Source organism: Mixophyes fleayi, chromosome 3 (assembly GCF_038048845.1).
Source record: "Mixophyes fleayi isolate aMixFle1 chromosome 3, aMixFle1.hap1, whole genome shotgun sequence".
NCBI lineage: Eukaryota > Metazoa > Chordata > Amphibia > Anura > Limnodynastidae > Mixophyes > Mixophyes fleayi.
In genome coordinates this window covers 73,644,405-73,662,709 of record NC_134404.1, presented here as the reverse complement: position 1 = coordinate 73,662,709, position 18,305 = coordinate 73,644,405, and the positions used below count along the sequence as shown (strand labels likewise).

The 18,305-nt window shown below is 38.6% G+C and overlaps 1 protein-coding gene across 7 annotated transcripts in view; it reads left to right on the top strand.

Annotated features, from left to right (window-relative positions):
- The window catches only part of SNED1 (sushi, nidogen and EGF like domains 1), a 123,009-nt gene that overhangs the window by 36,648 nt on the left and 68,056 nt on the right, over positions 1-18,305 (top strand). For 5 of the 7 annotated variants that reach the window (XM_075201784.1, XM_075201786.1, XM_075201785.1 and 2 more), the window contains 6 exons: positions 9,484-9,771; positions 10,820-10,960; positions 11,690-11,852; positions 15,189-15,314; positions 15,482-15,595; positions 17,561-17,674. In XM_075201784.1, the coding sequence (XP_075057885.1) occupies positions 9,484-9,771; positions 10,820-10,960; positions 11,690-11,852; positions 15,189-15,314; positions 15,482-15,595; positions 17,561-17,674 (946 nt within the window). Of the gene's footprint in view, positions 1-9,483; positions 9,772-10,819; positions 10,961-11,689; positions 11,853-15,188; positions 15,315-15,481; positions 15,596-17,560; positions 17,675-18,305 lie in introns of those variants that run through there. The other 2 variants (XM_075201788.1, XM_075201791.1) reach the window with 2 other exon arrangements.

Below are 18,305 nucleotides of genomic sequence, written 5' to 3'. Positions count from 1 at the left end.
GTTACACTGAGAAGCAATGAGCTGCAGAGAGCAAAAGCACAGAGATCCACATAGGTGTATAACTCAGGAACAGGGTAGATGAAGCTGTGTCTGCGGCACTGGAATGAATCAGCAAAACCACAAAGACAGGTACTCAGGTAGGTATAACCAAGAACAGGAGTCAAAGGCGAAAGCTTCCTATCAGGTTGAGTGACCTGATGATCTGGCCCAGACTGCTGGGCGAGGCTGTCTTTTAAAGAGTAGCAGCAGGTATAAATCATCCTGAGAAAATGAACTTAGTTCAGCAGGAAGGGAAACAGTTCAAGCACCACAGTGGCCCCTTTGGTGGTACTGCAGGTTACATATATATCCAGAAGGTCCAACATAGCTCCTGGCAAACTGGAGCTGCAGGAGGAATATTTATTATGCAGGAACAATACGTCACTAAAATACTTCTGGACAGGATTCTGGCACTTCAGGTTGACATCAGTGTGACTTTGATCAATGTTAATTGGGTTAAGTGTTTAAACACTTAGCCTTCGGGGTCCAGACATTTCCGCTTTAAAAATCCTGTGTCTGCCTGTCAGCATGCTGCTTCCATCGGAGATCTGGAGCTTCGGTTTTCAGGTAAGTCTCTATATATTCTATTAGTTTTTGTGACAAGTTGGATTTTTTTTGTAGGAGTAAAGGCTGTCATATTTTTCATCATCGGTAATACGATTACCATCGACAAGTACAATCTGAATACAGTGTTCACAGGCCTGAGCTAATAGAGTTGTCAGTTACAGTACCTTATAGTGCATTTAACTTGGTCATTGCTATGGGCAACACTACTGGGCCTTACTTTCAGAACAACAAAGGCAATAACAATATTCATATATGTCAATACTTCTAGAATGTAAACTGCTTGGTTACAACTATGCCTCACAGTACTTTGAGTACCTTTTGATAATTGTCACGTGGCCAGAGACTCAACAGCGTTCTGCGCTGCAGCCGTAATACTCTAACCCTAGAATATGTGAGGTCACATAAACTGTCTAAGAATCCAGTAATAAAGTTCAGTCCCTAATATCATAAAGAACATTAATTTCATACAATACACCACAAGTAAATTATATCACAGTCAATGAATTCCCTTTAAAGAAGTCCATCCTCAGCAGAGCTAATTAACATAAATGTTTTCTCTGGCCAGACTTTTGTAAGTGTACCTGTTAGAACCGGACAGAAGGCACTTTTATTTAATGGAGGCACATAATTATAATGGCAGTCTTGTAACTTCAGTACAGCGATCAAAAACAGCAGATACTGTCTTGGGATCACACAATGCAGTGTGCTGCCAGGGCTATTATCACTGTGCTTTAATCTGATCTTGCAAGAATAAGTCAGGTGTGATGTTGTTCTTTGACCAGTATATTCAGGTTATGATGGGTTGCAGAATGCTTCAGATACCAGATTACCATCAGAGTGGGCACTGGTGATTAAATCTGTAATTCAGGTATACCTGACTTCATGCTGCATGTAGTAGTAGGAGGTTGAGTAATACTTTTTACTTCTTAAGCAAATGTCTCTGTTAATTTATCTCACAGCTCTTAAATTGTAGGATATACTGTGTAGTGAGTGAGAATACACAGTCTGATTGCACAGACCTGTTTCCTGTTGTGTAGATAGTTTTTGGCTCCATCTTCACTGTAACTGGTGTCAGCTCTTGTCTTTAGTAACAGCCTCTCTGTAGCCACTGTAATTAAATATTTGCACATACAGTATTCTGGCTGACAACACACCTCAGCCCTCTGCAGCTGTCTAACTCTCAGCAACGACACTTCTCTCCCTTTTCTCATAACAGCATCCAGAAAAACATGTGTCTCTTTAGCACTCACTCACTCACTCCCTGATGCTCCTCCTCTCAACTATGTCTCAAAAACCCTGGAACTTTCCAGCAGCCTCAGAGCTTGGGTTTTCCCTGGGTCCTAGAATGTCTCCTGTATGACGCAGTGAAACAGTCCTGTTCCATAGGGTCCTAGTGCCCTGCAGTTTCTGGTTATCACATTAGGACTGTGCTTCTACTAAAGATTGCTAAAAAAGTGTTCGGACACAGGACTAAACAGCTGATAAATTGGAGCTTCAAGACCATATCTGGAAGGGTGAACAATAAACCCTCAAGGAACTGTGGAGCGTAACTTTTGTTTCTATTTTACTCTACAACGTACTCTCCACAAAGTGGGAATGTGTGTTTCTGAGAAGGAGATCTTCAGAATTTGATTGATAGAATTGTCTCAACTTTGTGGAGTATGAGACCAGGAACACCTAATAACCTCATACTCTATAGTATTTCACTGGCTGGCTGTAGCTGTTATTGGTTCTTAATCTGAAATATCCAGATTTTGAAACATTCAATTTTTATGTTTTTAGTGATTCATGAGTTAATATATATTTTTGTATGCTTTTTGATCATTTTTGGTTGTTGATTAATAAATATAACATTTATTGAATGTCAGTAAGTATATTTGACTCAATGTTAAACACATTGGGAGAGCAGATAAGTTAGCACTTCCTTATTTTTACTTTATTACAACAGTCTACAGAACAGTTTTGATTACCAGGTTTAATTTTGATTTTGCAGTCTAGATCATAGTCTCCTTAGAATTAAAATTCTGGTCATCAAATGTGAGACAGAGTGTACTGGGAATATAAACTTTTAACAATATTTGTCACGCTATGATCAGAACTCATTCTAGTATATGGATTCTAGTTGTTTTATGATCTCCAGATCGTTGTCTCCTCTCTGGACCAAGTAAAATACAATATTCTATTACACTCCTTATGTAGGACACAGTTATTTACTATTGCAACAGCAATTGCATCAATAGGTTTAATTTTTTTTTGTATTGCCTTGATAACCCTTTATTGTTGGTATTTATGAAAACGTTAAATTACCGCTTTGTCAGGCCTGTCTTCTTACATGTAGGCATCCATGAGCTGGCTTGCACGTATTTGGGCTTTCAGTCTCACTAATGTGGAAATAAAAAAAAAAATGTTTTTCATTTTTTTTTTACAAATGATTTAAACATTTTAAAACATGAATTCATTAAAATAATGCCTTTTTAATGGTTTTGTTCTAATATCACTATCCAAAGATGTCAATAGCAGAACATTTATTGCAGCAGTACAGATACCGTAGTGATCATTGCTAAATAGTCTTCTCCATGCAAAGGCATGGGTAAGTCTTTACCAGCCACAGCTAATAAAACTTACTATAGAAAGTGTTATTGCCGATAGTAACAATGTTATCGCCAACTGTAACCCACATTTTTGTTGTCAATAGGGCTCTTTGCAAGTTGATAATTCTCCCTGACAATCAACAACTTTGATACATCATTTAATGTTCAAAGGTGAATAGTATACACCTGCCAGCATTGAAATTGATCGTGTTTAACCCTAAATACAGATCAGCTGTTCCTATAAGATTTTCTTGCAGTTTGCTATGTTGCCCGGATAGCTGTGGACCACAAGGAGCTTTCAAAGCATCTACAGGAATCCATTGTTGAAAGGTACCAATTAGGAGGGGGGGAGGGGTATACAAGAATTTCAAAGGCATTACATGTACTGGTCAGAGTAGAGGACATAATGAATAGCTCCAAATATCAAGATGATCTGGCACAAAATCTTCTGGCTTCTCTGAGGAAGCTGATGATGAAGAGGAATTTCACTTCCAACATAATAATGTTCCAAAGCACACATCCAGATCAACCAAGGTATGGCTTCAGAAAAGGAAGATCAAAATCTTGGAATGGTCCAGTTAGAACCCAGACCTCAACCCAACTGAAAACCTGTGGAATGACCTAAAGAGGGCTGTGCACAGGAGACCCCTTGCAATGTGATGGGCTGGGAACTTCTTGCAGGAAATAGTGGGATAGAATTGCCAAATCCAGGTGTGCTAAGGTGACACTGATTTGTTCAAAAAGACTCACTTCAATAGAAAAAACAAAATGAACTTTCACAAAGTGTTACTTTATGGGGTGTGTACTACACTTATGCTACCTGAATTTTTATTCCCCCTTATTTTTTCATGTGCTATTTGTAGAAACCCCAAAGAAATAAATAGACTATTGAAATATATTGGCTATAAATATAAATGGATCTGCACATCAGTGGTAAATTATTTATTCTCAAATTAATAGAGATTTATGAAAAAAAAAACAACACCAGGCCAGGAGTACATGAGGCTTCCCTTCACCACCAGCCAATTATATGGAAACAGCTTGTGATTGGCTAAGTAGCTAAAGGGAATCTCTGCCAGTTGAGTTAACTCTCACTCTGTAGTTGGGCTCTGTAAGGATCAGTTTGCATCTTCTGTTTTTTTTTTTTTATATTATTTCCCATGGATTAAAGTTAGATTTTTCAGTGAATTGCTGTTTGGATTATAAGAAGAAGACTTGACTTGGCTATCCCTATTGGATAAGTAATTAAAAACATTTCCATTTGGTTTAACACCTGCAAAAATGCCATTTGATTAATGGATTCCTGTTCATATTATATTATATTATACTAATCCAAGTGTTACAATCCCCCTCCCCATTACCTGAGTACCCACAGCCAAATCACACCCCAGAGTATTTCAGCCCTTGGCTTGTAGAGGAGCACTCCATTTTTCCACATGACATGCTTTTGGTTTTCATTTTATAGTGTGGCCAGCTTGTCTAGCCTGGTGCTGGTTTTCAGTTTAGTAGGGGAAACCCACACTTGTGGGAACCAGCCCAGGTGCTGGATCTGGATTTTAGGGGGGTGGGCACACCTCAAAAACAAATATATATTTTCTAGCTGAGATTCTCCCATTCATTTCAACCGCCCAATCATTTCAATGGGATTGCTACACACTGGAAATCTCATTGAAATTAATGTGCTGTTGAAATGAATGAGACACATTAGCAAAGGTGTGTAAACGTGTCCAGCCATATCAAGGGCAGGTATACCACATGTGAGTTGCATATCAATCACATACACAAATTAATAGTATTCACATGTGATTTGGCCTTACATTTTTTATATAAATGCCAGTGTGTAACAGGCCTTATGACACTTTTGTTGTTTGCATCAGAGGACAAAAGAAAATGCTTTATCTTTGTGCAGTGAAAACTGTATTACATGACTTTAAAGTATAAAGTATAACAGTGAAACAGTAATCAATGTCACGGAGTACAGTATAGTTAGTGTATGGTCGTGTCTTGCTGTGTTAGAATAAGACACTTCTGTTTCTAATTTTCTTCTGTAAAACAGGCCTGAATAGAGTTATGTTAAATAAGGTGCTGATTATTTATTTTGTAAAATCATTATACAGCACACTTACTTTATTTCCTAGATGCTTACACATTTTGTAGGGTTTTGCTACATTGGCAGTTTTTAATTGTGCAATTTGTGATTGTTTCCAATGAGCTGTGTTACACATGCAATGTTCTTCTTCAGTCTGTCAATGAGGCAGTTCAATCTCCCCCTGTGAACTGTAGTCATTTAACCTTGTCCATACAATTTTTAACAGAATAAACAATTGCTTTTCCCAAATGTTGTTACACGATTCAGAGCAGGAAATGCTCATTTTTTTTTAAAAAAGGTAATACTTCTGTATTTAGTTTAGTTTAATTTAATTGGTTTAGTTTATTTTTTCTCTTTCTCATGTTATGCACATGGATATTGAAGTCAGCAATTCAACAAGCGGGTTCAAACCCTGCTATATGCACTTTACCACTTTATTGTCCAAAAATAATGTAAGCAAATGGACCTGTACACACACACTTTCTGCCGAGCACACGGTGTGTGTTCATTTCTCTGTTTCCTGCTGTGTTACTGGGGCGTTAACACTTAGTACACTGTGCTGCAGGGAGGCATTCAGAACGTGCTTCAATCCCTCTGCTAAAAGTGAGGGCAAAGTACAACGTTTTATATTCCCTTTTAACAGGCTTTGTTATTCAAGCATATGTGCACTGCTCCTAAAAGTCGTCATATATTGGCTTATATCTTTTTTGCTACAAATATAAAAGCCACCTAATCTGGAATGACCATATTGGAGCAACATCTTCCATTTTGAAAAGATGGCCCTAGTAATTTTTATAAAAGTAAGGTAAATACCCACTAGCTTTTGAATTATGCATTTTACATTTAAAACACATGTAAATGGACGTGACACTAAAAATAAGTTTTTCTTTTGAGGCTATACCTGTTTCCATGCATTTGCATCATTTCAAACCATGAGCCTAATGATCTCTAAAGTGCAGCTAAAAAAATGTATTACATTTATGAGTTTGATGAGCATATTTTTTTTACTAGTGTTTTTACTTTGTTTCTTAAATGCCAGGGTGTATATACCCTTAATGAGAAACCTTATCTGTGTGGAGTTTGTATGTTCTCCCTGTGTTTGCGTGGGTTTCCTCAGGGCGCTCTAGTTTCCTCCCACAATTCAAAAACATATTAGTTGGTTAATTGGCTGCTATTAACTTGATTCTAGTCTGTCTGTTTGTATGTTGGGGAATTTAGACTGTAAGCTCCAATGGGGCAGGGACTGATCTGAGTGAGTTCTCTGTACAGGGCTGCGGAATTAGTGGCGCAATATAAATAAATAAATTATGACGATGAATGATTTGGAATAATGAAAACAAAAAGTCTAGAAGAAACCAAAATCACAATCTCTAGCCTCACATTATTTTGTATTTGATGTTTAGTGGCCTGTTTCACAACAATGACATTTCCTGCCAGTAGTAATATGTAAGCACACAGAAGGAAAGCTTTTAATGCCTAAAATGACTGATAACAAGGATGAATAACACATACAGTGCCAGACTACTTAACTTCACAATGGTATGGGGATTATTACATTTATTGATGTATTAAATATTTTAAGATAGGCTTTCCATACCAGTCAAGAGTCCACATTTCTGGATGTGGCCAACTAGAAAAAGGGCCAGACCACAAATATAATGGGTGTAGTGTGGGCTAATCAGACTCACACTTTTTTTTCCAAGTCTGATTTCTATTCTGGTTATCATTATAAGCTTCCATGTTTCTACTTGAGCTTGCGAGAGGTTGGAAGTGATGTCTCAGGCTGCTTCTGCTATCATTATAGACCCAGACCCACATCAGTGATCAATGTCAGGTCACCGATGACAGCGACAAATGTCAGGTCACCGATGACAGCACACACCGGCAGTTCCCGGTCATACACAGATTATTTGTTTCCAGGAATCCTGATCAACATCTGATTGATGAATATTTCTTTCCATTTTGGACCCACATATGCAGTTATTTTGGATCAGTTTTGTCAACAACCATCAGGAGAGGGCTGCCAAATTTTTGCCCGAAGGGCAAGACTCAACTCAGCAGCCTTTTTGGAACATTTTAAAGGAAAAAAACCTAATGATCCAGCCCAAGGTAGCCCACTATGGGACCAGCCCGGGGGGTAGATGCCCACCAGCCCCCAAGCCCAGCCTGCCCCTGACAACTGTCAAATTGTCAGTCTAACTTGCTAAATGTATGAATATTCGTATGCTTATTTCCTTTCTCCATATTTCTTTTTTTCTTATACTTTTTTCTCCAATTTAAACTTAAATTCCTTTATGAATACACTTCGTCATCACTTCCCAGAAGAGTCTACCTATCTCTTTTTTATTTCAGCATAATTTTACTCACCCATATAGTTTTTCTACTTTGAATTTGAAGCTATGTTTGCACATGTAGGGCCTGATTCATTAAGAATCTTAACTTAAGAAACTTCTTATTTAAGTCTCCTGGACAAAACCATGTTACAATGCAAGGGGTGCAAATTAGTATTCTGTTTTGCACATAAGTTAAATACTGACTGATTTTTCATATAGCACACAAATATCAACTTTAAATTTCAGTGTACAAATAAGCTATCGAGTATTTGTGTGCTACATGAAAAAACAGTCACTATTTAACTTATGTGCAAAACAGAATACTAATTTGCATCCCTTGCATTGTAACATGGTTTTGTCCAGGAGACTTAAATAAGAAGTTTCTTCAGTTAAGATCCTTGGTGAATCAGCCTCGTAGTCCAAACAGAGAGAAAATAAACGCTGTTTACACTGATCCTTTTGCACAGCTTGTGTACAGTTTGCACAAGAGTTTTCTTAAAAGGGCTAAGGAAGTAAGTGCAAAGAAAAATAGATCCATCCAATGGTCTCTAGCCTAATATTTAGATTCAAATACATAAGATTCTAAGGGGCATATTCAATTGTTAGTTTTCCGCGCCGCAGAAAAACTAGTACAGTTAATACGGTAATATGTAGCTGGATTTCAGCTCGCGGCTCAGGGAGCTGCGAGCTGAAATCCAGCGAGTAAATTACCGTATTAACTGTTTTTCCACGCACGATTACCGTAATAACGGTAATCGTGCGCGGACCGCAAGATTTTTGGCATTTCCGCCGAGAATTGAATATGCCCCTAAGTGTGCCTGGACAAAAATGTTTTTATACAAGTACTAACATGTAACTATTAGATTTTGTAAACATTGATCGAATGTTGTATATTATAATATTGTGCAACACACTGAAGGGGAGGAACAGCATAACAGAGCAATAAAGTCCGTCGGACCTGTGTAATTTTTTTTATTTATTTTTTTAACTAAATTTTTTATTGTTTATTTAAACACATTTACACGTATGAAATATCAGCAAGGAGTTGTATATATGAAGAAGAAGATAAATACATGAGGATAAAATGTTAACAACATTTGTAAACGCATAATAAATAAAATGAAGTAAAATCCCCTGTGTAATTATTTCTAATGAACTAATTTTTTTAAAAAAAATTATTTTAATTTTTCATGGCTTATTAAAACATATTTTAATGCTAGTTACTTACATGATTGTGTCCACAGCATCATTGTTTACTTGTGCTTAACTTTCCTTAATGAATCAGGTCCACAGTGGACAGTTGCAAACTGTAATGTAGGTTTTTTTCTATTTTACTTGAAGTTTGGGGTGTTTTTAGATGTTTTTTTCATGTTACACTTAGCAGATTTTACACCAATATATAGTGGTCTCTTAAAAAAAATGGTAGTCACAGCCTTAGAGTGGAGAGAGTTATGTAAATGTTATTTTTGCATTTTTTATTATTTGACTCAATGGGATAAACTCTGTTGTTACCTCTGTAGCTTCTCTCTACTCTGTGACCATTTTTACATTTTCCCTGTACTGCAGACAATAGATATCTGTGTTTCCTGAGCCAGGCTAATTCTCTGCATGATGTAAGAGATGTCATCAAGTGAGACCTGATTGTTGTGTTTGGCTTTCATAGAGACCCAGTGGACTGGCTATCAATAATAGAGAAAACATTAACATGATATTTAATTTTTGTAACATTGACTACAGGAAACCACAGTCTATTTAAAGTATAAAACTTAAAATTAAACATTTTTCATGGGCGTGTTTCTTTTTAATAGAATATTAACCCTATTTGCTATCAATAGTCTATAGTGCTTTCTGGTTTATTTTGCAGGTGAATAACAACGGGGTGGTCTCTTTCCTTCGAGAGGTGTCTCAGTTTACTCCTGTGGCATTTCCCATTTCTGGTGACCGTAGAGTCGTGGCTGCATTTTGGGCTGATGTGGATAATCGCAGAGGGGGGGATGTATTTTACCGGGAAACCGAGGATCCAAGAGTGATGAGACGTGCCAGCCAGGATGTGCACTCTTACTTTCCCGAGCTGCCGGACTTCAGTGCCACCTGGGTCTTCATTTCCACTTGGTACAGAGTCACTTTCTATGGCGGCGATGCCACTTCACCAGTGAGTGACTTCCACTAATCAGTGATCAGCTGCAGAGCAGAGGATATAATACACCTGTAACATTAATACTGTGCTTTTCTGCAGTATTCTATATTAATAGATAAGTAGCAATATCAGCAGCTGCAATTTGTGAAATTTGAAACCGTAAAAAAGTAATATTTTGAAACTATAACAAATGGACCAAATCCGTGAAATAGCATTTTATCTGATAGCATATAACTACTTTTCCACAAATACACTCATTTTATCTCGTAACCTCTTGACTTTGTGGGCCAAGATCTCAGTGTTTACGGGGAGTTCTTCAATTATGCACTAAAGTGAAAACGCAACCTTTTTCCTATGCTTTTATTTGGACGCATTTTGTTCCTCCCTGTTGCAATTTTGGAGAAAAGTGCATTTCTATTGGCACTTCAACCAATGTAATAAAAACACAGAAGTGATATGTGATACAGACGGTCCCAATATCGCCTCTCATAACTAATTTAAGACATAAATGAGATTGGGAAAAAACTTAAATATAGGAGCATTCCCCATTTATGAGGGTGTTTTTAAAGTTTGGGACGTCAGCGTGAAATGCACTTGACACACAATTGGGCAGACTTGAGCAAATAAAAAAGCAGTGTATATAAATTACCCTTATAGTTTCAGCTCTAGATATATAATTGTATTATACCACAACGTTCCATCCAACCTCATATAATGTAAGTTCTTTTGTAAAGAGTTCAATATATTTACATTCAAATGGCTAGATTTATTTCAATTATTGGTCTGTACCTTTCATTGTCATGGTTGAGTTGCTGCTGCTATATGAAAAGGACATTTTCAGCAAATGTGCCTGATAAATTTGAATATCATGATGAACTTTGCTGAAGTATGTCTTTAAATACTTCCATGCAGTGACTGTTATCTGTTTCTTTAGTAGCATGTATTTGTCTATAAACTTGTATTGGCAAATCTTGCATGACCTTACCATAGGACCTTCTGCTTTTAGCTCACTTTTTCAGGAACTCTAACTATTTGCCTGAACTCTAACATGCTGTTTTCACAGGTAAACACCTTCCAAATCGTACTGATCACAGATGGACTTCGTTCCTTCACCATCTTTAACTACGAGACAATAGAATGGACCACGGGTAGACATGCCAGCAGTGGGGGCGACAGTTCCGGTAGAGGTGGCATTGCTGCACAGGTATAGCATTATATATATATATATAGAGAGATAGAGATAGAGATAGATATAGATAAATAGATACTCCACTGAGTGACTATAAACCCCCTGGGTTTCAGGTTGTGTAATTTAGAAATGGTGCCTAACTGTTTTTAGTCCTTTTGTATTATTCTCAATAGAACCCACCTTCCCTGACTGCTTACAAGATTCTGCTGTCTCCTAGATTTGACTATCTCCAGAATTCTATATTCTACATTATTTTCTCCACTCCTGTAGTTGTCTATTTTCACATTATTTTAAAAAAATAATAAGTGTATAATATTTGTTCATGTTTTCCTGGTATCAGACATAAGTTTCAAGTTTTCAAATGTATTTAATGTTTGTTGTCGCCTTACAATTGGGTGTCAGTGCCTATTGTGAGTTTTTAGTTCTGTGATGTTCATGTGTGGGCATCAATACATAAAAAAACACTTAATTATTAATAATAGTAATAATAATAATAAAAAATTGGATGTGCAGTTTTTGTGTGATTGCCAGGACCAGGACAACAGAAACTGCACAATAACTGTTACAATGAGATCAGTTACAAGAGGCTAAATATAGTTCTTGTGGGAGCAGCAAATAATCTAACTCCTCCCAAACAGCATTTTTGTTATGATTGTGGTGGATCTCCAAGTTGTGGTTAAATGTCCCTTCTTTTCATGGTGTCATGTTTGTAATGGGCATAATGCTTTCCCCTCTGTCCACCAGGCAGGCTTTAATGCAGGAGATGGTTGGAGGTACTTTAATATCCCAGGCTCTCGCACAGATGACATTGCAGGAATTGCAAACACCACTAATGTAGGGATTCCCGGACGTTGGGTTTTCCGAATTGACAACAACCATGTGCAAGTTGGGGGATGCAGTAACGCAAGTACGTGGTAACCTATTGTGCAGAATTATGTGTAGAAGAGACGTTCTTGATAGCATGTGTAGAAGAGAAGTTGGTGATGGAATGTGCAGAAGAGAGACGATTGTTTGGGATTTGTGTAAAAGAGGATGGAGGTGATGTGTGTAGAAGAGGTGGTAGTGACATATGTAGAAGAGGACGGTGGTGATGTGTGTAGAAGAGGTGGTAGTGACATATGTGGAAGAGGATATTGGTGACATGTATGGTAGAGGATGGTGGATACGTGTGTGGTAGAGGATGGTGGATACGTGTGTGGAAGAGGATGGTGAAGACGTGTATGGTAGAGGATGATGGAGACGTGTGTGGTAGAGGATGGTGGAGACGTGTTGTAGAGTATGGTGGAGACGTGTATGGTAGAGGATGGTGGAGACGTGTATGGTAGAGGATGGTGAACAAGTGTATGGTAGAGGATGGTGGAGATGTGTATGGTAGAGGATGGTGGAGACGTGTTTTGTAGAGGATGGTGGAGACGTGTGTGGTAGAGGATGGTGGAGACGTGTGTGGTAGAGGATGGTGGGGACGTGTGTGGTAGAGGATGGTGGAGACGTGTTTTGTAGAGGACGGTGGTGACGTGTATGGTAGAGTAAGCTGGTGACGTGAATGGTAGAGGACGGTGGTGACGCATGTGGTAGAGGACGGTGGTGACGCGTGTGGTAGAGGACGGTGGTGACGCGTGTGGTAGAGGACGGTGGTGACGCGTGTGGTAGAGGACGGTGGGGACACGTGTGGTAGAGGACGGTGGAGATGTATGTGGAAGAAGATGGTGGTGACATGTGTAGAAGAGAAAGAATGGTTGTCATGTCTAGATCTTCTCAGCAATTTGACATTGGGACAGGATTCTATACAATTACACCCATTATGGCACAGGCTTTGGATTGAAATGATAAGTAGCTGTAGATAGCTAGATAGCTACTACTTATCTTGTAACTAGAACATTATTTCAGTCTTGACTATATAATTATGTTAAAATTTGTATTTGTTAAACAAGTTCTTTAACTATATATTTTCATAGCCAAATGTACACTGGATCTGTTAACAATAATCACTGTACTGTCCAATGCGTGAACCAGATATGTCAAATTTAAAGCACACTAAGCGGTAGACTTGCTTAAAATAATGTTTGGTGGCAGTTGTAAACCACAGCACATCTCTGGCGCTTTAGTGCTCCAAACCACCTTATTTACTATCGGGCGGTTTGATGCTGCGATGTAAAATGCCTAGCGATGTGTGGCGGATTGAAAACGGCTAAATCACCAGCGGTTTGGTCAAAACCACCATGAAAAAGTCAGGCTTTGTTTTAGACCTGTTTCTTGATATGCTGTTTGAGCTATCTTGCCGTTCAGAACATAAGAGGAAGCATCATTGACATATAAAGTATGGGGCAATCATTATCTATTGATTAAGGGTCAAAATTAATTTCTAATAAATTTATGTGGGCAAATTTTATATTTCATTATAGTAAAGTGGCAATATTATTGGATTATTATATTATGGGGAATTATGTAATGCCACATGTGTGCATCATAAATAATTACATCTCCCATTCACAATCATATAGTATCGCCCAGTTAATATAATTATATTTTCATATTTCCCCCATAATATAATACAATAATAGTGTCCCCTTACTATAATGAAAAGTAAAATAAGTTAATTGGAAATTAAATGCCTTTTAACTGGGGGTTTGGCCTTTGGTAAATCAGGGATGTTTTAAAACCGCTGGAAAAAACGCTGAAACCTGGCAGTTCCTTCAGTCCACCCTTTAGTACATCAAGCCCTAAGGGTTGATTCAGGTTATTAAACCCCAGTGACTCTTTTTATGGAACATATTCCGTCGCCCGGGGAGGGGAGGGAGCTGCAGACTCCCTCCCGCGCGACTATAGCTCTGTGCCTGCGGTCTGATTGAATAGGGAACCTAAAGCCCTAATGGCACAGAAAGGAAAAACGTAGCCTCCGCTACTCGTTACTAGGGGAGGACTGACGGCAAAGGTACAGGTAAGTGAGACCAGCTTCTTCTTACCTTCACAAGAACCTAGAGTGAATAGCGCTAACAGGTTATTTACCCCTCTGGGTCTTAGGTTCAATCCCCATGCTGTGCCTAAAGGGAAATGAAAATAAAAAAGTGAAAATCCTAACACTAATACAAGTATAGGCAGGAGCCTATACCAACATGACCTATCTCCTAGACACTTAATAAAAAACTGAGGCCACAGGAGAGGAGGGGCGTAGTAGGGGAGGGAAAAACAAGTCTAAGTGCCTAAACTCCTAGTCCCACCTACTATACCCCAATGTCTTGCAGTGTCCCCCAATGGAGTAAGAGAAATCGATTGAGTAAAAATCTTCTTTTATTCCACAAAACCTCTCTTTGACCCTTCCGTTTTTTCATAGTTGACAGATGTATAATTTAGATAATTGCAAAGTACTATTATTTTTTTTTAGCTAGAAGCCTTTATAATTACAACAGACAATATAAATGAAACAACTAACACAAGTACTAAAATTATGATTGGCAATGTATGATGGATGAAAAGGAATGGGGCCATATTTAAAGTCATAGCAATGGCTGAGGCCTGCAAACCGAAAAACAGAGGGCCTTGTGCCCATGTCTTAATACTATGCTAATCCTTAAAAGTCCGACACATCTGGGTAACACATTAGTGCCCATTGACATAGAATGTTGTGTTCCATTGTTGGGAATTCTGGATTCCGCCAACAAGTAAATATTGACTTCAGCACGTGCCAAGGAACCAAACGTCGGTCTCCAAATATTTGACATAGAATTCAATGAAAAACAAATATACATATGAGTGCTCTCTTTTGCTACCTAACAGGATTGTAGAATTGAGACTTTTCAAAGTGTCTTATTAAAGGAAATGTCCTCTCAAATAAAAAATATATATATTCCCCAATTGTGTTTTTAAAACATCATTCAAACTTATCAGCTTCTCTGCAGCACTAAGAGTTAACTGTTTATTGGATTGTTACAATATTGTTTTAGCAAAATGAATTTCCAGCTTCCACATATTGGTATGTTAGAAATATCTGCTTTTTCCACCAGAAGGTAACAGAAAAGTTAATAACAGAAATTGAAAAACATTGTATTTACTAACATTGGATATTATTTAGTTTTCATTCATAAGACTTTCTCTTTAAAGCTGTTCTGTCACAAAGGATTTGATGGGAAGCATGGATGAACTTAGACGGGAAATTTGAGATGTAGGCAGTAGTGGATACAGTAATAATGCAGGGCATGTCCTCTTTATATATGCATCCTTACGATTTAAATAAAATGTTTTGCAGCCTCTGTTTGCTGGACCTTGCGCCCCTGCCGCAATGGTGGTCGCTGTATCGATGACTGTGTCACTGGGAACCCTTCCTACACGTGTTCTTGTCTCAGTGGCTTTACTGGAAAGCACTGTCACATTGGTAATGCATGCAGTTTATACTGTCTCTCCATAATTCCTGCTGTAATGTTGTTCTCTGGGACTTCATACTGCAAATCTGTAAAGCCGTTTAAGACCAACAAGAATGTAATAAGACACTTAGCACCTACTCCCAAAAATCCTTCTAAATATGTTGCTTATGTCTTTCAGACATGGGAAGGTGTTTCTCTCAGCCCTGTCAGAATGGTGGTTCCTGTGTGGATATACCCGGTTCCTTCTCTTGCTTGTGTCTGGCAGAGTTTACCGGGCCATTGTGTGAGACAGGTAATTCAGGGCAGGTTTTTTTTTTCAGAGAAATGTATTATGTCCTATTATTATTCTGTGTGTGTATCATTCTGTGTTTCATTATTACAGTTTACTTTATATTTTGAGTTGGGCAATGTGAACGTTCGCTGAATCACCTGATCACATCCCATACACATCTCATACACAGAATGGACACACATTGGTCAGATCTGTTTCCATACTGACCGTACACAGAATGGACACACATTGGTCAGATCTGTTACCATACTGACCATACACAGAATGGACACATATTGGTCAGATCTATTCCCATACTGTCCGTACACTTTGTGACACTTTGTTTGGAGGAGAAGGCTTTGGTGTACATGGCTTCAGAGAGCACTTTAATGAGTTATTTGCTCTGACCATTAACATCAGCAGTTAATCGCAGCACCATAATGCTTAGCATGTGGCTTGGCATTCTAGAGTGCCACATTTAAACTTGAACCGAGGGGATCTGATCACAGACTAGTTTGTCTGTGGTCAAGCAGACTCAGGCTCCATGGTGGCATGGAAGTACTGATGTATTGTCAGTTCCCTCTGAGTAAATGCGGAGAAGCAGCGCATCTGTGAGTTACTGGGCATTGTTAATAATAAAATATCAGGAAGGAAACTGATGCACAACTAAGGGGTTAATAAGGACTGCTGTAGCGGTTAATGGTGGAGTATTTGGGTTAATGATGATGCAAGGGGGTTAAAAATGACAGAGGATTGAGTGGGTAAAGGATGAAAGGGTTAATGATGACATTTGGATGGGGATTATTACATTTTTTAATTATTATAGTAATGAAGGGTAGAGAAGAGCAGTGTGATGATGATGATGAAGGGAGCAGGATAGCAGTAATGATGAAGGGGACATATATTAATAGGAGGGGCTTTGAGAAGTGAGAGAATGGACTTGAGGGAGGATACAGAAGTGAGATGAGGAGGTAGATACAGAAGCAGATGGCAGCTATGATAATAGTCTTTTTACTGGTTCCTAATTTCTAAATAAAAATGTCAAACCCTGCTGCAAGGTGACGTTATGACTGTTTTATACATGCACATTTGTGACACATTCAAAATATTTCAAAATGTGCCAAGTGTCTGTGCCAATCAGTGGCAAATATCAGAATTAGTGTTTGCTCCGCGGTATGCTCTCAGTGCACCAATAGTAGACATTGCAGAAACATACGTGCTGCACCTCAGCATTACTTCTGGTTCCCAATGATTCCCAGTGCTAGTGTTGGGTAAAATATTTGTATTTATTGATCTTTTCAGGTTAGACAGGGTTCATTGGTGGTAAATAAAACAAGTGTCTACATTCAAAGTGCTCTAGTTATAAAGGAGAAGTGTTGCAGCATTTCATGATTAGCTGGTTGTTCATTATCAGTAACTTAAGTATAGGACAAATGAGCTAAAAGAGCAAAATAATACCAGGGATGAGCTGGGAGTGCAGTTATCTACTTGTTTGGGGACATTTATGACAAGTGACATGTAGCAATAGTGTGCTGTAACCTACTGCAACGGGTTAGATGTTTGTTTTCATGTTTTAAACAGTACTATAAAATGACAGAATCTCATTGGTTTACAGCACCTTTTTCATATGCAGTCATTTTTTTTAAATGCCCAAATACCAGCTTTCATACACAATGCATAATTAATGTTGGCCATGTCTGGGTGGTGGTGGAGTATTTAAATCATTTAGTGCAACAAAAAATTAAAACAGTAATGTTTTAAGTAGTGTTGTTATTTTTAAATGAATAAAGGAAGCGGGTGAGAAGCTCTGCAGACATGGGGTAACTTTACTCTGGGGCAAATGTTCTGCTGTTGTGTCAGACAGTGCTGACTGTCATATGATGTTCTGCCACGTGTTCAGGCTTGGATACATTGCAGCTTTCCATGTGCCTCTGACATTAAAGGGATTTATGGCAGTTTAGTCCCTGTGTGTTCTGTTTATCCTAGAGGTATCGCCCTGCACTGGTAAGACCTGTGGGAACGGAGGAGTGTGCCATGTTTATAATGGGATCGCAGTGTGCCAATGTCACCCTAGATACACGGGGGACGGCTGTGAAACAGGTAAGGAAATCAAACAGTACACTGGGGACATCATAATAGGACACTGAAAACGAAGCTGGTGGGAACTAATGCTCCATAATCTCAAGACAGTTAAACTTTTAATTATAGTGAACTTGTCATCCACACAAAACAGTATATTGATGTCTTTAAAAAGATTTGTCTGGATGATAGTGAGGGCAGCACGGTGGTGTAGTGGTTAGCACTTCTGCCTTGGAGCACTGGGGTCATGAGTTCAATTCCCGACCATGGCCTTATCTGTGAGGAGTTTGTATGTTCTCCCCGTGTTTGCGTGGGTTTCCTCCGGGTGCTCCGGTTTTCTCCCACACTCCAAAAACATCTGGTAGGTTAATTGGCTGCTAACAAACTGACCCTAGTGTGTGTGTGTGTTACGGATTTTAGACTGTAAGCTTCAATGGGGCAGAGACTGATGTGAGTGAGTTCTCTGTACAGCGCTGCGGAATTAGTGGCGCTTTATAAATAAATGATGATAGTAAAAGTGTGTAAACGTGCACCCATTGGCTACACCCAGTGCAGGCAGCCATGTTATGGACTAATGTCACTAGTTTCCAGTGAATTTATAGGCTGCATTCACATAAATATTGCTTCAGTCCACTGTTTGTAAGCAACAAGT